Source organism: Ostrea edulis, chromosome 10 (assembly GCF_947568905.1).
Source record: "Ostrea edulis chromosome 10, xbOstEdul1.1, whole genome shotgun sequence".
Classification (NCBI taxonomy): Eukaryota; Metazoa; Mollusca; class Bivalvia; order Ostreida; family Ostreidae; genus Ostrea; species Ostrea edulis.
Genome location: NC_079173.1, coordinates 7,016,182 through 7,040,108, shown reverse-complemented (window position 1 = coordinate 7,040,108; position 23,927 = coordinate 7,016,182). Strand labels below are relative to the sequence as shown.

The 23,927-nt window shown below is 35.2% G+C and overlaps 1 protein-coding gene across 1 annotated transcript in view; it reads right to left on the bottom strand.

The window, feature by feature from the left end:
- The window catches only part of LOC125666668 (receptor-type tyrosine-protein phosphatase N2-like), a 132,152-nt gene that overhangs the window by 81,199 nt on the left and 27,026 nt on the right, over nucleotides 1-23,927 (bottom strand). The window contains exons 3-4 of the mRNA XM_056151776.1: nucleotides 11,127-11,741; nucleotides 1,524-1,586 (exon numbers count right to left, since the gene is read on the bottom strand). Coding sequence (XP_056007751.1) covers nucleotides 1,524-1,586; nucleotides 11,127-11,741 — 678 coding nt within the window. The remainder of the gene's footprint in view (nucleotides 1-1,523; nucleotides 1,587-11,126; nucleotides 11,742-23,927) is intronic.

Below are 23,927 nucleotides of genomic sequence, written 5' to 3'. Positions count from 1 at the left end.
ATTAGAATTATTTATAAATGATCCAAAAGTTTAGAAAATGATGAATAATTGAAGGGGCATTTTTTCTCAAAATATCTCAATGACATAGGAATATATATTAATGACTAAATAAAAACATCCATTTTGTACAAAAACAAGAGAAACCTAATAAAACTACTTTAGATAACCGTTTAAATGTAAAGATATAAAGGAAGAATTATTGTCTTGCAAGACAATAAAAATTATTTAATCGCCAAAATTGCACATGCATGTGCCTGTTTTAAGGTTAAAAAGTGTTTGAAATGATTAAATACTTGTGTTATTACAGAAATATATAATATAGATCGAGTTATTTTCATTGAATTCAATTTTTGGAGAACAATGACAGCTAATTTAAGCATTACTCAAAATACTTTACATCGGTTGTTACATGTACATGCATGTATTCAGTACTATTTACAGTCTGTCAAATTATCATGATTAACATTTGGTTGATATAAAATGACAGTAATGGATAAAACTGTATTAAATAACTGTGAAAAGATTTTAGTGATAAGCTGTGAAAACACAAGCAATGGATTTGTGTCAATTTGTTCTTTGCTTTATGTAATATGTTATACAGTTTAATCTTGCTATCTCGACCTCAATGGTGCCAAAAAATCTTCAAGATATCCAAGGTTTTGAGATATTGAGGTTGAAATACATAAAGTGTAGTTGGGACTTCCAATTCACTTTCACACAGCTGTTCGAGATATCAAGGTTCAAAATACTGAAGTTCAACTGTACCTAAATAAAGTATGATTTTCTTGTTGTTGTGTATTTTTGTTGTGTATTTGTTAGAAATTGAGGAGCCAACAAAACACAGATTACAGTACTGTATTCGAAATTCATCAAAATTAATATGGGTTGTTGCAAACCCCATAGAAATCCCCCCCCCCATCTCTAAATGTATTGAGTAAAATCTCATCCAAAGATCCCCAATCTCTCTCCTAAATGAGGTAGATTTCACCATTTGCCTTATTGTATTCATCTCATATCTGGATACAAGAGAAGTTGCAATGACCTGATGTTGATAGACATCTAGAAAACAACAAACCATTGTGTTACAGGCTGCGAGCTCTCATCCTTTATCATTGATTGATTGTATATTGTTTAACGTCCCTCTCGTGAATTTTTCTCTCATTATGGAGATGTCACCATTGCCGGTAAAGAGCTGCATAATTTAGGTCCTATGCTTGGCGCTTACAGCCTTTATACAGGAAGGGATCTTTATCGTGCCAAACCTTCTGTGACATGAGGCCCCGGTTTTAGTGGTTTTATCCGAAGGACCGCCCCATCTAGTTGCCTCTTACGACAAGCAAGGGGGTACTGAGGACCTATTCTAACCTGGATCCCCACGGGATCTAGTGCTTTATGTCTAAATACTCAATCATTCAAGTCTTTTATTTCATTTCTAAACTGTACATTGTACAATATTACATTAAATAGTACTTTTACAGTCCTTGTCATTACTCATACAGACTCTATAAACCACCAATACTCACCTAATTTTAATTTACTCAGTATTCTCTCTGTCCCTGCATCATAAGGAAGCATTTCATCAAACTCTGTAAATCACAAGACAAAAATAACATAAAATAGAATATTCTAAATCTATAAAATGCCACTCAAACTTTATAGCCACACCCACTCCATATTACATCAGATCCATGCAAACATTCACACTTTATAGTGACACCCACTCCATATTACATAAGATGCAAACACTATAACTTTATAGCCACACCCACTCCATATATTACATCAGATCCAAACACTCACACTTTATAGCCACACCCACTCCATATTACATCAGATGCAAACACTAAAACTTTATAGCCACACCCACTCCATATTACAACAGATCCAAACACTCACACTTTATAGCCACACCCACTCCATATTACATCAGATCCAAACACTCATACTTTATATATAACCACACCCACTCTATATTACATCAGATCCAAACACTCACACTTTATAGCCACACCCACTCCATATTACATCAGATCCAAACACTCACACTTTATAGCCACACCCACTCCATATTACATCAGATCCAAACACTCATACTTTATATATAACCACACCCACTCCATATTACATCAGATCCAAACACTCACACTTTATAGCCACACCCACTCCATATTACAACAGATCCAAACACTCACACTTTATAGCCACACCCACTCCATATTACAACAGATCCAAACATTCACACTTTATATATAACCACACCCACTCCATATTACATCAGATCCAAACACTCATACTTTATAGCCACACCCACTCCATATTACAACAGATCCAAACACTCACACTTTATAGCCACACCCACTCCATATTACATCAGATCCATGCAAACACTCACACTTCTAGTATTTGTTCACTTCCTTTACTTTCTGAATTAACAACCTCAAATGATTCACTCAGCTAGCATTTAATGGGTAGGTCTGACATGACCATTTGTACAAGTTTTGCTAGTCTGACTGACACTTTTCTACTACAGTGATTCATTTTGGCGTGCGTCCTGCGTAAATTACACATTGAATTTGCTCAGGATGCATTATTTCAATAACTGTGCATCCCAGCGGACGCATGAAAACTTGAAATTATATGAAAATGTTTTCATTTTCCCTCCGGTAATTCGTACAAAATCTAAGCTCCAGAACGTACTACACACCCGAGATATTCCGAATTAAGAATTATGATATTTCATTGGTCAACTCGCATTGCATTAACCAATGAAACAAAATGATATATATGGCATTACGGTGGGTAAACAAAATTGGGAACTAGAATTTCCTCCCATATAATCCGATTCTACCGATTTTTTACTTCAAAAAACGACTAATCAAGGAAAGTTAACAACATTTTTGCAAAGTGATGTGAATGATAATATGTTTTTAAATTGTTTTATTTCATTGGATGTTATATTTTATGCTCTGATTAATCTTATCATGTTTTACATTGTTAAAGCGCTTAGAGTAATTTACAAATTATATAATGCGCTATATAAATGCCGCACATTATTATTATTGTCAGTTACTACGGGTAAAAAACAAAACAAATGCGGAGTCCCCGAAATCAAACGTCGGTCCTGAAAAAGAAATAGAGGTTGAGAAAATTCGAAAGGTGAAAAAAAAATGTCACCAAATATGGTTTACACTTTATTCTTCGTTAAGATTTGAGAAAAATGAAGAAAATGGAGAAAAATTTATTATTGCAGCATTTGCACACAACACAGAAAAACTAAATGGCAAAGTAGCTAGGAATAAAAACTTCCATCATTCAACTTTAAGCAGACCCGTGAACTTGGCGGATCATAAACTTATTTGTGTGTGTGGATTGGTTAGTATCAGAAAATTTACATTGCACCACTCTTAAAATTCAAATCATTGATTGATCTGTACTAACTTGCATGAACTTGGCCTTGAGAATTTTCTTCATCTGAAAATCATTTTGCAATATGAACTATAAGAATTTTCTGCAAATGAATTAGCTGATGGCTTGTAATAAAAAGCAAAATATAAATTCTCTAGAAGGAGGTGACAACAGTAAGCTTCTTCCTTAACTTGGTTTGTTTATACCTGTGATTGTCAGGTTGTTTGTTTGAAGGAATGAAATTTGGACTCATTGATTTTAGCACGGGACTCATTATTGTAATCAAGGGGCGTCCACTGGACTCATGATAACCATTTTCAAAATGAATCACTGCTACTATTGTGTTAGGTTGCCAGTTACTTTATGCCCCACTGATTTCCATATTCAATACTTTCGCTGTCTATAGACACAATCCTTTCTCACATGATCCCATGCAGTATGGGATTGACTTTACCCATGTAAGACAGTCATGTGATATCTTTCTTTCTCACATGATCACCAGGTCAAACTTCCAGGTCAAGGTCACAAGATCACACACCATTGCATCACAGGAAAGGTCTTTTTGTAAAGAATACACTGTAATTTGCCAAATACAATATGCAGTTGTGTTTAATATGCTGCACAGGGTGCATCAAGCCACTTTTGGTCAAAAAAATATAGGATTATAGGAATTTTTTTGCAATTTAGAAAGCAAATATAGGAATTTTTACAGCAGATTTAAAGGAATACATATGGCTTTTATTAAAGAATTTGTATAAAAGTTTTTTGTTTCTGCAGAAAATCTAGCAAGCCTAGTATCTTACTGGAGAAGAAATAATATTAAACATAAACAAAGACAAAATCCTCTCAGATGTGGACAGTTTTCCATTCAATAGACATTTCTTATACAATCATCATAGTTATTCTCTTCATAACAATCTAATTGAATATCAATCTAGCATCAGCTCCTGGATTTTGGGTTGGGTTTTTTTCCCTTTTTCATTTGTCTTTTTTTTTTTTTTTTTTTTTTTTGGACATATAGGGTTTTATAGGGATTTTAATTACTTAAAGGGAAAATATAGACACCATCAAGTTTATAGGAAAATGTAGGAATAAATGGGGACTTGACACCCTGTATAATGCACCCCCATTTTGGGTTGCGATTCTACAAATTGGGGGGGGGGGGGGGAAGCAGTGTATATTATACAAAGCAAAAATTCTGACCAAGCAGTACAATCTTAACTTTATATATACTTTGCCATAACTTTTAATATTTTTGTGAAAACAATCAATTCTAAACAAAGAATTAGTATTTGCAAACCGCGCAGCTATATTTTTTCCCCGATAACTGCAGTCACCTTGACTCTCTACATTGCAACAATCTTCAAATACAAAATAGAAAACCTTAGCTTAAATAGTTAACAAGATAATATTAAAGATTTTTCCTTTAATATCAGCATATTAACAGTTTGATACCTATTGTGGCCCAATCCTAACCCCCGAAGACCATGAAGTACACAAACTTGGATCTACTCTATATCAGGAAGCTTTCATGTAAATTTTAACTTTTCTGGCCCAGACGGGTTCTTGAGAAGAAGATTTTTAAAGATTTTCCCTATCAGAATTTTTTTTAAAAATTCCCTATATCTTCGCCTGTAAAACTTTTATCCCCTATTCTGGCCCCAACCTACCAATGATTTTGATAAATTTGAATTTCAGCACTATGTTAGGAAGCTAGTGGTTCTTGAGAAGATATGTAAATGACCCAACAGATTTTTGTATTTTTGTAATTATCTCCCTTTTGAAGGGGGCATAGCCCTTTATTTGAACAAACTTGAATCCCATTCACCCAAACAAAGATGATTTGTACCAATTAAGTTTGATTGAAATTGGCCCAGTGGTTCTGGAGAATAAGATAAGCCCATGGGTGAAAAATTCTCAACACCACATAAAACAAACAACCAACCAAACTACCTTAAATAGTTCAGGAGATATTGCCTAGGTTAGGTTTCCTTAAAAGTAGGTCAAATTCAAAGACACCCCATCTTCACAAATCAAGGGTTATTGATTCATATAATCTCGCACTTACCCTTGACATCAGTCACCATTCAAAACATAGGTTCGAAACAGAACAAGTGATTGAAGTTGCAGCCTGTAGCGTGGAGCCAATCAGGAAACGGTTTTTATAATCTGCTGAAAATTAAACTATACATGCATAGCAATGGCAACATAGTGTGGATTTTGTGGCCATGCAGTTACCGGAATACAGAAATGTACCATCAATGGATTTTTGGAAATTCATTTTTCTTTGAGGAAACAATTAGCCAAAGTTTTAGATGCTTTTCACTTATCAATATCTTTTTGTCAATATAGATGCCATTTTTTACTTTCTGTTTATGTTGTTACCTAAATTGGCATCTAAAACAAGGAATCTCATTGGATGATTTAATTTTAGCGCATTGCATCATCCTCTGTCTCGAACCCATGTTTTGATTGGTGACTTGTGAAGATGGAGATCCCTATCACTTACCATCCCCGTGTCAAGTTTATACAGATGGATGAAAAGACATACACCAGACAAAAAGCAATCAGAAAAACTCGCTTGAACTTTTAGCTCAATTGTGAGCTTAAAAAGTCTGGAAAACTGTCAATGCACAAACACATGCACTGGTTGATCACTGGGCTCCTGCCTATAGGTGGGTCCTTAATTAATACTCAAAATGATGTGCTTGCCAAGTAAAGTGCATGTAAGTCACACATCTTGAAAATTAAGTCAGCTTCACCTACTTGGAAATGGCAGCAACTATTTATTTGTTCCCCCAAATGCATTGTGCTATTAGGTTTCAGGATTCTTGCTGTCATATTGCATTGCATGACCTAGAAAACAACATTTTATATCCGTGCATGCAATTGAAGTTTTCTGAAAAGAAAAATTACATCATCAAAGTCAGAAACAATGTCTTGTGACGCAGCTGCAGTAATTTCTGTCTGATGATGTTCAACATTACAACCTTAAATCTAAATCAACCTTCTTAGTTCGTATTTAAGTCTAGACTTCAAAACAAAACATGTTTGTCATTTTGATATACATTCTAAATTAAAAATTTTTTTTTTGCTGTACACTTTTTGAATCCAACACTCCTATTCAGTTTAGATTGTCACACACATCTGCCTGACTCCTGTAAATCAAGTCCACTTATTTCTATTAACATACTGAATGAAAGGCGAAGATAACAAACTGTGATCAATCTCATAATTCCTATAAGCAATACAGAATAGATAGTTGGGCAAACACGGACCCCTGGACACACCAGAGGTGGGATCAGGTGCATAGGAGGAGTAAGCAGTACCCAGACTTAAAAGGGGCAGGGATACAATTTTTTATCAATTCAAATTGACAGTTTTTTATTATAGAAATAAAGACCTTTTGAAAATAAGTGGAAAAAAATATATTTTTACACAGGATACACTTTGTACTTACGTATAAAATCTGGCTCAATGTAAATTTACTTTCGACATTCCTTTGATGTTTAAATCTAATGTAAGATGAGTGTGCGGACATTTCATAGAGCTGTAATTTTACAAACACTTGTCATTAGCCAGGAAATAGTGTGCGGAAGTGAGAACACCAAGATTTTTTAAAAGTATGTCAAAAGCATTCAATATTTTGACTTGCGTTAATGATAAATCAATTTAGGATACATGTACAAAGTAAAAAGAACTGTGATTTTTCATTCCAAAACCTTTTTTCACTGAAGCCGTTAATTCTGGTGCCATGTGTTGATAGCTGAGTCACGTAACATGTCAACATCAATGAAAAGTTTAGATATGCCTCACAATTCTTTGCATCAGGTTTTTGATATTTAGGTTTATTGCTACATTGTATAGGTTTTACACGATTTGATAGTGATGGGCAATCAGGGGGGAAAATTAATCGATAATCGGATTAATCGGATACACCTTTATTATTATTATTATTCTTATTTTATTCATTTATAAAGCGCAAAATTGCATAAAGTTTCTATGCGCTATACAATTTTTCCCCATTTTCTCCATTGGTTAAATTAAATCGAAAAATAATCGAATTTCATTAATTTCAAATTTATGGCATGAATATATTTAATTTACTTATTTTTACCTGCAGTTATCCTAATTAGAATAAAATCAACAAAAATTAAAGCAATTTATTAATTGTCCCATACTTTCGAATGTTTTCCCAGGATAGCCAGAGAGCGAGATCTCTCGACTTTTGTTGTTCTTCTTCTCGGATATGCTCCCGGTTTGAACTTTAATTTACACTGAGGAAGCTGTGAGGCAAGTTTTGGCTTTTCTTGGTTCTTGAGAAGATTGTTTAATACACCCCACTTTTTTATCACTTATAATTTCTTAGGGATGGATTATTATCACCAAAAAATTTTGTATCGTGATATATCAGGAAATTTTTTCACAATATCATGATATTATTACGACGTTTTGGGACATACTGTTTACACTTTATAGTCTGTGTTACTTTCGTTACTGCTTTGGTGTTAAAGCACAAAGAAGCCAAACTCAGTTTATTTCAAACATTCATTTTGTATAATAAAACAAATAATCTACAAAGAAATCAGATCAAATAATAATCAAATGACTCAAAACCTGTGACTAGAAAAATAAAAAATATGACAATTCCTCAGCGTTTTTACAATAATATTATTTATTATATTGTTATTCTTGTTGCTTCCTATTGTAACATTTAATTTAAAACCTATATGCAAAAACGTTATTTTTCTGGAATTTATATATGTCCAATTTATACCATTTCTTTCTCTGCCACATCGTGATGCATATTGTGGAACGAATTATGATAAACAGTTAAAATCGCACATCCCTACTATTTCTTAATTAACCCCTTTCAGAGGAACAGGGAGCCAAGCTATTCTTACAATTGCCTTATCCTGAACCTATATAGACCAAGAAGTAAACTATAAAATCCAACTGCATGCAAGAAATTAATTTCTATGAGATTCAATAATTGACAAATTCTAAATTATTTTGAAGGAGAAGGTGTATGCTTAACAAAAGAGCTTGTATTGTATGTTGAATGAGACTGTAAACTTCTTGCCAGATTTTTTAAAACAAAACATATGTTCCCAATCATCACAATGTGTAATGTTTTTCATCAATTGATTGATTGATTAATGTTTTCCACCACACTCAACAATTTTTCAGTTATATGGTGGCGCCAAGTTTTTTATTGGTGGAAGAGAGAACCTGCAGATACAATGTACCTGGGAAGAGACCACTGACCTTCCAAAAGTAAACTGGGAATTAAACTTTCTCATTTACCAGCGCGAGCAAGATTCGAACCCACACCGATTAACTTTGTGAATTTATGTAAAAGTAAAGGTCCCCGTGGAAAAAGTTGGACTAAAGCCTTCTACAACAAGGGGCTACAACAAGGGGTCCCTCTCACCTAAGGAAGAAGGACCGGTACCAGTGTACCAAGTATGTGAACTATCAAGTAAAGGCTTCTTACGATATTGTACAGACATTTTCTTATGTCCAGAGTAGTTTGACCTTTGACCTTGATCTCAAAATCATTAAGGTCATCTTCTCTTTAGGAAATACCAATATATTTGTTTGATGTTTGCCGAGCAGGGAACCCTCAAGGTATTGAGCAAACAACACTCGGTCTACCAATGGATTGACAGAACGATTGCAAATTAACCAATATGCTCTCTCTTTTTCAAAAATGGCTGATATAAGCCATATCGAGCCTGATATCTTAACCCAAGTTTCATAATTTTGATAGATGCTTCTTGGCTCATTTATTATCTAGTAAGATTTTCTGTGCATGAGTCAATCATAAGCCCAAAATCCAACAGCAATTTTCTTAAAGACCATGGTATTCATTCAATGTCTGTTGGACATTCCTCAGTAAACAACAATTTGAAAGATTGCAATATTGAAAGGTTTCGTTACTACTCATCGGGGGATTTCTGTCCCTCTACACCACAGAATGCTGTAAATTTAGAAAAACATTGTCTCAGTAGCTTTAAAGTAATTCCACCCTCCTGTGATGTCATCAGATTTTGCAAAATCAATGATTTATTTAGATTCATGCATGATAGGAAAAAAGTTTTTCTTCAAGTCTTTTCCGATAGTTATTGTAAAAAAATCTTGATAAAAATAAACTATTTCAAAGGTCTATGTTATGGATGAATAATCAATGATATGTTTCAAAATACTGAATTCAAGGGCAATAACTCTGTTTTCATTGATTTTTTTTTATCAGTCTATTATGCAATAGATTTACTTCATTTTTTACAGACATTTTGTATATTTTTGCGAAGAAAATTTCATGAAATTATTATGAATGCTATATATCGTCATAACCAGTTTTTTTTTATGAAATTTATATTTTTTTTAATTAGATAATGCTGTTTAAGGAAAATTGCAATTTGGTGATATATGATTCTGTTTATGTATCTCTCGCATCTTAAAAAGTGTGATGACTTAAATACACTTTTTAAACTTGTATCAGATAAAACTGCAAGTATGGAATTACCTTAAAGAGGTTTAAAAACTTTAAATGTTTACAAAACCACAAAAGAAAATGGATGACAACAGCTTGTAATATATCACAGTAGATCTCCAGATGTCTTGTACAACACACACACAATCTCTGTCTTCTACAACACACACACAATCTCTGTCTTCTACAACACACACACACACACACACAATCTCTGTCTTCTACAACACACACACACACACACACACACACACAATCTCTATCTTCTACAACACACACACAATCTCTGTCTTCTACAACACACACACAATCTCTGTCTTCTACAACACACACACAATCTCTGTCTTCTACAACAGACACACAATCTCTGTCTTCTACAACACACACACAATCTCTGTCTTCTACAACACACACACAATCTCTGTCTTCTACAACACACACACACACAATCTCTATCTTCTACAACACACACACAATCTCTGTCTTCTACAACACACACACAATCTCTGTCTTCTACAACACACACACAATCTCTGTCTTCTACAACACACACACAATCTCTGTCTTCTACAACACACACACAATCTCTGTCTTCTACAACACACACACAATCTCTGTCTTCTACAACACACACACAATCTCTGTCTTCTACAACACACACACAATCTCTGTCTTCTACAACACACACACAATCTCTGTCTTCTACAACACACACACACACAATCTCTATCTTCTACAACACACACACAATCTCTGTCTTCTACAACACACACACACACACACAATCTCTATCTTCTACAACACACACACAATCTCTGTCTTCTACAACACACACACACAATCTCTATCTTCTACAACACACACACAATCTCTGTCTTCTACAACACACACACACACAATCTCTGTCTTCTACAACAGACACACACAATTTCTGTCTTCTACAACACACACACACAATCTCTGTCTTCTACAACACACACACAATCTCTGTCTTCTACAACACACACACACACAATCTCTATCTTCTACAACACACACACAATCTCTGTCTTCTACAACACACACACAATCTCTGTCTTCTACAACACACACACAATCTCTGTCTTCTACAACACACACACAATCTCTGTCTTCTACAACACACACACAATCTCTGTCTTCTACAACACACACACAATCTCTGTCTTCTACAACACACACACACAATCTCTGAATGCAAACTTACCTTGGGATGAGGCCGATCCTTGTGAAAGGTCATCATTATTTGTCCAGTCTCCACGGTCAAGGCCAACATCATCCCCATGCACATCTCTCTGTCCATCTTCATCATTCCGAATAGATTCTAGATAATACTGCAGGGCTTGGATATCTTTTAAGCTAATATTGTCAGCACCAAGGGATTTGAGGTCTTCAAGTAGGTCCACTCCATTCTCATCAGTATATTCACCTGAGAAGCCTCTCTGATTTTCTGGCTCCTTGAAATATTTATTGAGATAAATGACACTATCCCCTCGCTTTTCCTCAGCGGTGGATGGTGGGATGGGCTTGTAGGAGTCATAGTAGTCCTGAAACATCTGCTCTAAATACCTCCCCATCTCACCACCAACTTTGTCCTCATTTGAAGCCAGTCTGCACATGTAGCGATGGAAGGGAACTTGTCTCCTGCTGGCCAATAAAGCGTTTTGCAGGACACACTGGGTATAGGGGTCCCGCCATGTGTAGCCTGATGTAATGAGGTGAAGGATATGTTCCTCGAGGGCAGACAAAGCATCTTCACTTAGACGGTACTGATGTAGGTCTTGGTTTTTATCTAACCGCTGACAGTTACCAAACAAGAGATCTGAAATAACAACAGTGGCTTCCTAATCAATGTTATCCTGTCACTTGAGAACAACAGACAGACATACTCCCGGGCGACCCCTGGGATTACAACAGACAAACATACTCCTGGGTGACCCCTGGGATTAAAACAGACAAACATACTGCCGGACGACCCCTGGGATTACAACAGACAAACATACTCCCGGGCGACCCCAGGGGACAACTGACACACAATGGAGACAGTAATTTCTAAGTGTTGCTGTGTTTGTAATTGTGACATAAAAATTTCCATTATGATTATCATATTTTTACTTCCAATATATTTCTCCTTTTGAAGTTCTGCAGAAATGCGGAAAAGTGTTCAATTCAAAGTAACTTGCAAAATCAAATGTTCTGCAATGTGGATCGGATGTTGCAAAATTCAATGAAGCTTATTGATGTCAGTTTAGACAAGCTTTACTGAACAAAAAAATTCATGTTACATTTCAGCTCATCTTTTACAACAGAAAATGTTCAAACAACATCCGCTGTTCCAATCATGATGAGAAATTTTAACATCTCGTCAGAGATTCCACAGATTAATTATATATCATTAAGCTGGTGGTGACTGTGAAATGAAATATTTTTTTTCCTCACGTAGTATACGTCTAGTGTTCTAACATAAAATTACTTTCCTAGTAGAACCTCATTTTCAAGGTTTCCAATTAACATCTCCACGAAGACCTTTGAGGAATCAGAAATTTGATCTTCTTTGCCAATTACTATGTATCTTGTAGACCAGCGTGTTTACCGTGATACGGCTTCGCCAATTTATTCGGTTTCATTTCCCCCTAAAACATCACACCATTACAAGGCAGCACCATAATATTTCCCCAGGTTTAAAAATGGAAATCTTTTATTGATTTTGGGATTTGAGAAAAATAATTTGATGGAGTTAAATCCTGGACTGGTGATGGAATTGCTTGTATCCTTCAGGCATTTGTGACACTCTTCCTGAAGCTTTGCTAATGCCCGGAAAATCACTGACAGTTCTGGATTTAAGATGAAAGACTAAAATTTCTAATTTCCACTGCTTGTCAGTAAACACAGGAAGCAGTCAAAATATGCATATTGTTGAATTAATTGGTCCAAAAATCAAGTCTCAAAGGAAAAATGATATACGTGTATAAATTATGTTAAAAAAATGTCTACACCTTAGTGACTGAGGAAGGGTATAATATTGACTTCAAGAATGGGCACTGCTAACATTTTGCATATATGAAGATTATGATAGCCCCTAGAAAAAAATCAAAATTACAGTCATCAAAAAGCATAAGACTGACGAGCTTCTGCCTTGGAGACCTTCCATTATACATAAATATGTCCTGTCATTTTTCATAATCTCCAGATTTTAAAAAAAGAAAATTCTTGTAATACGTACTAGATTGGGTTCTAACAGTGCAGACATACAATGTGAACATAGGGCAACCAATGAAAACAGACTGTTTCTAAAGATAAGAGGTCTACACAAAGCACATCCTCCCCTCCCTACTAGTATATAAGCACATTCCTGTAAACGCTTTCAAACACCTGTCTATATTCTAACCTTCAACACCTCAATAGGAATTCAGAATTTTATAAATTGAGATAGTATCCCTGCACGCAGTGATTTTTCAACATTTTTCAAAAGGGTCCTGTGGCTTTTGAATTGGGAAAACTTGTCAACATTTTGATCAAATTGGGAAAACCTAGTCATTATTGTAAATATATATAAAGCTAAATGCATCATATCAAACAAGAATTCAAACACAAATTGATGTCATTCTTCTTTTATTTTACATATTTAACTTTCTTTTCTTTAAGCTCTTAAAATTTTCAACTATTCTTTCTAAATCATTTAGAATTGATGCGTCTCTGTCATACCGTACATAAACTCTTCACATTGAACTTAATTTTTAACAAATACGTTTTCACCAGTTTATAGTATTGGGAAAAGTGCAAGTTAAATTGGGAAAAATTTGGTAATTTTTCAGAGGGGAAAGGGCTGATATTCGGACCTAAATGGGTCTTAAAAAATCACTGACAAGCCACACATAATTCAAACTCCGGGCCACAAAACGCGTCCTCTCCAAATCTTCAATACAAAGTTTCAGGTTCAGTGACCTTGATCTTTTACATTTAACCTTGAACCGCAAAAGAAATCAAATCTATGTGAATGTGAAGGACAATTTGTGCCAAGTTTGGTTGAAGTTGAGCAAGTGGTTCTAGAGAAGATGAAAATGTGAAAAGTTTACAATGCCAACAACAGACAATGGAGAGGGTCACTGGTGAGCTAAAATTAGGGTATACCCCTTGTTTGTCACTAAATACAACCCTGGAACTCAAAAAATAAAACAAAAACTTTTGAAAGCTGGCATATCCTCCAGAGAGACAGAGACTCTTTTTCTTTTTTAATTGTGTCATATGAACGCAATAAAAATTTAGGGGATATGCTCAAATCTACAATTCTAAAATAATCGAATTGCATGATAATTGTCAAGTGCAAATATAGACTTCTGTGGAGTTGGATTTGCATGTAGCTAAAATTTAATCTATTCATCAATTATATCAATTAATTATTTCAATATTATAACCTCATATCACACCGCCACAGAGTCATTACAAGTGTAAAATGTCGAGGCACATGTGGCTGATGGGGGCCATATACCTTCTTACCAAATGATTAAAGATCATTTCAATTTTTATTGAAAATATTGCAATACATATCACAATATAGTTAAAAATATCGCAATATGGAATTCCCAGGCAATAACCCAGCCGTACGAACAACATACTACATGTATAGTGTACCATCAAACAAACTAGCATTTAATACAACTCCCTGTTCCCTATCATGTAACTCTGTTATAATTAAAGACAGCTATATATTTTCTGTTCCATCCCTCAGTAAATCTGCAGTCTTTAAGATAAGTATGAATATATGCAGACATCCAGGGCTACCAAATTTTGAGCTGAGCTAGTACAAATTGAAATATCAGTAGTCTGCCAAGCTAAAAATGAATATAGTCCAAGGAGGAATTTTTGATATGCGTAACACTACAAAAACAGCAAGTGTTGATGTAGAGTCGGGTAAAACTTTTACCCCTGTGTTACATGGCAATCTTGATCACAATTAAATGTCTTTCTCACTTTCTTGTAAAAAAATTTTAATCCTCTGAATAAAATACCCAATCTTGAAACAAAATGCAAATGATGTACTTCTAAACCGGGTAAAAATTGATATTAACAATCCAAGCAATGAGGAACAAGAGATGAAAATCAGAGTATGCATGGTTGTCAATAATTCAGGCCTGGATTCAGAAGTAAAACTTGGACTTAATTAAGTCTGAGAATTTACTAAAATCTTTTAACTTGGAAAAACTGGAATGTTGTATTCACCTCCATGAGCCTTATAATATAACATGATCTCTGCAACAATGGATCAAAAATAAACTGGGAATTCTCAAACTGATACAACTGGTTGTAATTTTTTGGTTGAGCCAATGAAAATTTGCATCACTAAATACTTAACGAGGTCTTGCACTTTAGCTGTAAACATAGATGGCCTCTTAGGTGCAAGTTCTAGTAACTGCTTTCAATGTTTTGAATTATTCAATCATAAAAATTTTAAAAAGTTGCCATTATCTTAGTCCAATCCATGATTTAGCTAAGCTTAAAGTACAATATTCACAGTGCCCTACAGACTTAGTAAATATTGTACTTCTTAGGTTGCTAAATCTCATACTGACAGCAAAAATGCCGATAATTGCATAATATATCAAGACGGTATTATGTAATGTGCATGGTGTAAGATGACAATATTCTTAGTTGAATTTCTTGTTCTGTACATAATTGTCAAAATGTTAAATAACAAGCAGATAAATGTGAACTTTGAAGTAAGAGGCAAAGTTTATTATCAATATCTAAATACTTAAGATTAATGAAGCTGAAGATAATGAACAGTGATCAATCTCATAAATCCCATAAGCAATACAAAATAGATAGTAAATGGGCAAACACGGACCCCTGGATATACCAGAGGTGGGATCAGGTGCCTAGGAGTAAGCATCCCCTGTCGACCGGTCACACCCGCCTTGAGCCCTATATCTTGATCAGGTAAACTGAGCCATCCGTAGTCAAAATCAGTGTGCCACGAATGTACAGAGCACTAGCTGCTACATGTACCATATGCTTCCAATCTACTAGGAAATTAAAGCACAGCAGCGGAGTCACAAACACAAGTTAAAGACAAACAAAAACAGACAAAGGAAAAGAATCCGCATCTCAAAGAGAAAAAAAGAGGTGAGCCACGAAACACAGGGGTCAGGATCTGTGACAGAATAACATACTTTTTTATTTAGATTTTTGTGACTTGTAGTGGCACAGACTCTGGTGGTGACTTGATGAACAGTCTAAAGAAACAAAATTAATGAAGAAATGTTAGAAGAGTTATCTTAAAATCTGAACATGGAAAAAGGATTAATAGCTGATAATAAATATATGCAGCGGGTGTGACCGGTCGACAGGGTATGCTTACTCCTCCTAGGCACCTGATCCCACCTCTGGTATATCCAGGGGTCCGTGACATTGGCTCAACTCTCTATTTTGTATTCCTTATAGGAGTTATGAGATTGATCACTCTTCGTTATCTTCACCTTTATAGGAGTTATGAGATTGATCACTGTTCATTATCTTCACCTTTATAGGAGTTATGAGATTGATCACTGTTCATTATCTTCACCTTTCATGTGTCCTAGCGCTGTTCTAATTTTCAGTCTGACATTATAAAATTGTAAATTGTGGGCTCGTGACTTTTTCTTGGGTTAGTAGTCTTTAAAAAATGTTCGCAGAGAGTGCATGTACATGGACTCAGCATTCATTTTTCATACTGAAAATTCGATGTCTTAAATTGTCTATAATTCTACTTTGAAAAACAAGACTTCAATAAGAAAGCACAGACGTTCAATGAGTTTATGACTTTTTTCTTTATTTGATGACTCCAATCCTGACATACATAATCATTTTTCTTTTGCGTCCTCTACACTTAGAAATCATTATATACCTGCCTGCTCCCCAGATCAATAGACCTGTCAAAAGGCAACCAGCCAGTCATCCTTAACACAATACAATAAAACAACTGCAAACCCACACATCCCCGCAAAAAAAAAATCAATACACACATTTTAATGCCGCTGATTAATAATTAGGTATGAATGCTCCCAAGGCTCATCCAAAAAAAATTGTTAAACGCCTAATTCGTTCCTTATTTAAGGTCCATCTTAAGGGTCAGATTTATGAATGGTTCTCTTACGAGTCATATTAGTTCAACATTTCTTTCAAGGTGCACTGCAGCAATGGCTTCCAGCTAGTATACATACCTCGGCAATAAAATGATAAAGTATAGCAATTTAACATTATTGGATATTTTCAACAGATTTACAATTTCATTATTAGCAAGAGGTGCATAAGATCTGTGTTACTGAATGCATCTGCAATTCATGATGCCTGAAGGATGATGATCTACTTTAAAAGAACACATATCTTTCATTTTATAAAGCATATATAGATGTGAGGCTCACCAAGACTAATTAAGTTTGAGAATGCCGAGATACTATTAATCTACGATTTTCACCATGAAAAAAAGATCACTGTGAGTGTTCCATTCCACAATACAACAAATAAAAGAGAGAACAATATTTCAATTAATAAGATGGAAAATGTCAAAATTTAGATGCAACAAAAACATTATAAGCAAGATGTTAACATGAATTCTACAGAGTGCACGGAGCGGACAGCACACATTGAGGAGTCACAGACATCCTTCTTTTTGCAAGGTATTTTACCTGCACATTGACGGATCTGTCAACACCTTGCATGTAACGTGTGAAAATGTCTTTGTGGTGGAATGCACTAAACAGGAAGACAACGAATATTAAAGAAGGATCATTGTGATCAAAATGTGAAGGTGAGCTAAATGTTTATCACTACAAATTGCAAATATACCATCAATTTTAGGCAATTTTGCAAGTCTATAGTGAATTCCCATCGATGCAAACCACGTCGATTTTTGAGTCCACAAATGCTCCCTGCATGATGATATAGAGTCAAGAATCGACGAGAAGCACCTGTGGGTAACCGACGATGGGGAATTCCCCCAAATGTTTATTCTTTATCATTTTTCATGTCTCTCAGAGACATACTTAATTCGCAAAATTATGATGCACAAAAATAAAATCCTGTAAAAATAGATCTACTTTAAAAAATGTACATGTACGTAAAGTTGTGGTTTTTTTCAAAGAGCATAGTTCAACTGCCTCTATGATTTCACGAGTCTTGAATTTATTACGGTGGATTTAAATTATTTAATGTTACATAAAAGTAACAAAACATTCTTCATGAAAATATGTGACTGATATCGATAGAGTCTATATTATGGTTATAATGCAGATACCTCAATGTCTAAATTGAAGATTATAAATCAAGCATTCTGTTCACGAATATCTTCTACTACAGAATTCAAATAGTTCAAAACTCTTCATATTAAATTCATATATTGAATTTGAATTTGAAGTTATAACAAAGTCAATGAACAGACATTATCATTAGCAAACTACAGCTGGGAGTATATGCAGTAGAACTTTCCCACTTCTTCAGGTAATAATCCAAACCTTCAATTTTCAACAATTTACAACAAATATGTAACTCCTTTCATATATTGCAAGAAATTAAAAAATTTCAACTTCTTGAAAAACTTGTTCGTACACTTAAATTGTGAATATAAACTAATGAAGGTCAGCAAATCTGTATAATTGTAATAATCAATACAAAATGCACCGAATCTATCAATCTTGTAAGGAAACATGTTCTTATCTAGACAAGATTGATCAAAGAGTTCAGAGACTATCACTGATGTACAAAAATCGTGCATAGTTACATTAATTATTTTTTTTAATAATGTCAAATACTGACAATAATTTTTAAAAATCCATGAAGTAAGGGTCAGAAATCCACACGCCATCATCGGAAACCCACAGTCGGTGGCTCTACGATTACCGACGATGTCCACACGCAGGCAATCAATTATCATCACAGAAAACTCGTTTAAACATTATGATGGTTGTAAACTTAATTGATTTTCTTATTGTCATCCAACAGATGAATTTAAAATCATAGTCAAAGAAAGATAACTCTGACTGACTACAAAACAAGAGTGATTTGCCATCGGAACTAAGGAAGCTGTCAGTGCTAGAAAAGTTGTCTCTGCATCACCTGACAAGGCCAAGTAAAATTAATCAGTAGATTATCACGGCGGGTGTGACCGGTCAACAGGGGATGCTTACTCCTCCTAGGCACCTGATCCCACCTCTGGTGTGTCCAGGGGTCCGTGTTTGCACAACTATCTATTTTGTATTGCTTGTAGGAGTTATGAGATTGATCACTGTTCGTTATCTTCACCTTGCATTCAAACTTCACAAAAAAATGGGGTGGGTGGGAGGATTTTATTTTTTATTTTTTGCCATGGTATTCTTGACCTCGAAAATGCCTTCTCTCATTGAGAAAAGGCTTTATAAATCATAATTACATGTGTATTTGGGTTTCTAAAAGGCAAAGTGAAACAAAGTACGTTTACGATACCGGACCGGACATAAAAATATTCGGAAATCGTAATTTTGAAAAATAAAAAAAATCGGGGCGGAGCGATTTTCGAGGGGCGGGCGGGAATGATAATCTACTAATTAATTTTACTTGGCCCAATTTAATCACATCAAAAGGTGAATGTCAGAACAACCTAAAACTATGTAACAATACAAGCATGACAGTAAAATCTGGGGGGGGGGGGGATTGACTGTCACTAATTTATGATAGTTTGAATAAGGAAACTGAAAAAGAAAAGCTTTAATTCCTCTGTAACAGGATTAGGGAGAAAATGCAACGGGGACCAGACCACCGAGATTTGAACCCGGGCCTTAAATTCTAAAGCTAACTGGCCCTCTGAATCTCTAGTTGGGTGTTCTACCAACTGAGCTATCTGGCCACCTGCAATCAATTGCTAAGAATTCCACTTTTTGCAAACTTTCCAGTTTTCAAGTAAAAATGAACAAAATCTGTAGAGACTAAAGAAGAAGTAATACAATCATGACATACAAGATCAAGGGAATTGCCAGTGGTGCTTGTTTTTTGTGCAGGCAATGTTTTTTAATGAACGTTAAATATCAAAAGGGCTAAAATCAGTGCCCCCTAGCTGTTCAGAGAAATTTCCAATATTTAGAATGATTTTCTAATCAACTTCTTTTTAACAATTGGCAACAAAAACTAGACAAATAATGAAATAATTAGCTACTGTAGCTTTTGATCTTAGATGTACATTCTTTTTTGAAATAGGACCCAGATGAACAATTAAAATCACTGCAGGATTCGTCATCTAAATCTTCATGGTTTTACGATCTTAATCTCCTGGTTGATGAATAATTTGTGTAAATTGTAAACATCTAATGGTGACTGTATATTTTAATCAAAGCACACCCATTTCTTTCATGCAATGTGAACCATAGTTACTTTTTTTTTTCTTTCAAGACATCCATAATTGGCAAAATAGCTAAAACCCTTTATTACTCTAGTGAAAAACAACATTGCCATGACAACAGTTTAATGTGTCGTGTTCGTTTAATGCTGTGCAACAGTTTTTAATGATCTCGTACTTCCACACAGGTCCCCGGATGAACAGTCATATAAAAAGGATACCATGACCTCCTCAGTTTTAGATGCTCCCAATTAATGAAGGGGGGGGGGGGGGGGGGGGGGCATGCAAGATCAAGAATGGTCTTTATAATACTTAATTCCTCACAGAGTAAACCACTTATCTGTATATACACTGGCCAACTCCCAGACAATAGAAAATGCTCCGTGCATAGATGGATGCCAGGCCAGGATTGGATTTCTCCAAAAAAAAATCCCAAATTTAGTTTGAGTTTTCTTTCCTTTCAGCCATCAAAATTTGAGTACAGTATCAGACTTCTATAAGACTATGTGTGGACTTCAGGCTAGTTTGTTGAAAATTTGGCATTTTGCTACGAAGTTACACCATTTTCACAGAATAACAATTAACTATACCACCACTGGGTAAAGACGTTACTAGTGGCCAAACAAGTCATGGTGTGAACTTTCTATTTATACATGTATGTATATACACATATATTACATACCCGGTATTACAATATTTGCAATTCAATTTTACCATACTGTAACCTTATAGTTGAAATAGGAAGTGAACATTCCACTACTGTAGAAGTCCTTTTTTCCGCGCGGTATTAATTTACACTATGTACGCGGTCACAAATTTTCCACGGAAATTTATCCCAGCGTACTTAAAGTAAACGAAAGACATTAAGTGGCAATCTAAGAAATCCGCCCAATTTTCTACCCGCGGAATAAACAGAAATTGTGATTCCGCGGACTTATGAACCCGTGGAAAAAAGTACGTTTACAGTATATTTCAATGCCATAAAAGTGTGATTAATGGGTCTTTCTGATATGACCTTAAAAAACAGAGGATCTGTGTCATATTGTAGACATGTTGACAAGATAAAGAATCCTTACAGCTTACAGTTGTAGGCATCAGGTACAGGTTAAAAGTCTTTATATGAATGAAAAATTTTCAGAGGAGATGTAAAACAATTTTTTAAAAAAACGTATTTTGTGTCTGAGAGCCCTTATTAGCAAACTTTGATTGATTCATTAACTCGCCTTGCATGTGTAAAGAGATTTCATCTTCAGGACTTGTTTCAAATACCTACAGCTGGCACATCAGAGAAGGGGTTCTGATGGTTTCTGGCCAATTTACAGTTCTAAATTTAATTAATTAAGCCATATCTTTCAATTTCGATTTTCCTGATCGTCATAGATTGGATCATGAGAAGAACCACAGAGGGCAGCAACATCGGCATCCAGTGGACCCTCACCAAACATCTAGAGGACCTTGATTTTGCGGATGACATCAGCCTTCTGTCTCACAAGCAACAACACGCCCAGTCCAAGCTCTCTAGCAGAGGAGGCAGAAAAGACCAGCTTGAAGATCAACACCAAGCAAACAGAGGTGATGCGGATGAACAACCGACTCAACCAACCACTGCAGCTACACGGAAAGGACCTCGTGTAAACCGACCGCTTCGTCTATCTAGGAAGCATGGTCAACAAGCACTAGAGTGGAACCCACAAGGAAAAAAGAAAGCGGGATGGCCCAAACAGTCGTGGAGAAGATCCGTCGAGAGCGAAGTGAAGGAAGCCGGAATGACGTGGACTCAGCTGAAGAGAACAGCCCAGAACAGAGTCCATTGGCGTGGTGTTGTTGCAACCCTACACTCCACCGGGAGCCAACAGGAATAAGTCAAGTCAGTTTCAATTTCGAGATAATTTTTTTTTTAATTGTCTTTCAATTAATCCCCATTCTTTAGTATCTTCTTCCAAAAATTTACAATTACTGTCTGATTTTATTCATATGTTAAGAAACTATCTAGGGCTGATTAGAGGTGCAGAATACCTTACACAAATATGTCACCTCTTTACAAAAGTGAAGGTAAACAATAAAACACACTGAAAATCACAATAAAACAGTATACAAATATTTCATGCCTACTCGGGAAACAGTCAAAACTATTGTCCCATGGTAGTGGCAAAAACCTGGGAAATTGTTGTCAAAGGCTGTAAGCTGAAGACAACAATTTCCCGGGTCTTGATCGCCACTACTGAGCGGTACTAGTTTTGACTGTTTCCCTAGTAGGCATGAAATATTAATTGTTTTATTACCTAATCTGCTAATAGGGCAATAGTTTCCCACATGACCGGGAAACAGTTTGTCACATGACTGGGAAACAGTTCGTCATGTGACCGGGAAACACTTCATCACGTGACCGGGAAACAGTTCGTCATGTGATCGGGTAATAGTAAGTCACGTGATGAACTTTTTCACCCCTGCTCATTTTGTGTACCTTTCTCTGCTGATTAAAGTCAGAAAACAGAAAAAAAAATATGTAATATCAATTCATAAAGTACATCAGGTAATAATGGCAGATAAGAGCTGATCGAGATGATGCTGTTCTGATTGCATGAGTACCCGAATTTGAACAGATGACGTATAATTGGTAACTTTATCAATCTAATATGACCTCACTCATACGTGGTCTCTGCATCTGCCAAAAACACATGGGAAAATAAATATCTTTCATACTAGACTTGTTGGGGCCGTCCAAATTACCCCCAGATTCAGCATTGCATAAAAACCCCATTGATCATATTTAATATACTTCCCTGGAAAGACATCCTTCCATGGATAAAATGAGGGATTTGTTCTGTCTGCGCTTGTATTATAGGCTAACCCGGTTTACTGCAACTCACCATAAGTAAGGCACCAGCAGTTGTTAAATAATTTATTATTTTACCACAGTTCACAATTCTTATTGGCTGTCATGTTTAATGAATTACATTCCAAAGATTTTCGCAATAAGCCTATATACGATAAGCTTTAGAAACATGCTTGCTTTTAAATATGATACAACTTTAGCAATAAGAATACAATATAATCTAGAAAAATGTTTTTGATAAAACTTTAGCAATTCAATGACAGTGCAGAATGTAGTATACCATGATTTTAGTTTCAGGACCCTGGGTTTAACCTCCCAAGACCAAGTCGGGATTACCTATGATCATAAAATTCAAACCATATACTGTAAGCATAAATATTTGCAAGGAAAAAATATTCGCTTTCATTTTTCTGTTAATATACAGAGAAGAACTCTTCATTAACAGATCTATGTATAGAACTCTTCATTAACAGATCTATATATAGAACTCTTTATTAACAGATCTATACATAGAACTCTCCATTAACAGATCTATATATAGAAGAACTCTTCATTAACAGATCTAAACATAGAAGAACTCTTCATTAACAGATTTATACATAGAAGAACTCTTCATTAACAGATCTATACAATGAAGAACTCTTCATTAACAGATCTATACATAGAAGAACTCTTCATTAACAGATCTATATATAGAACTCTTTATTAACAGATCTATATATAGAAGAACTCTTCATTAACACATCGATATATAGAACTCTTCATTAACAGATCTATATATAGAACTCTTCATTAACAGATCTATATATAGAAGAACTCTTCATTAACAG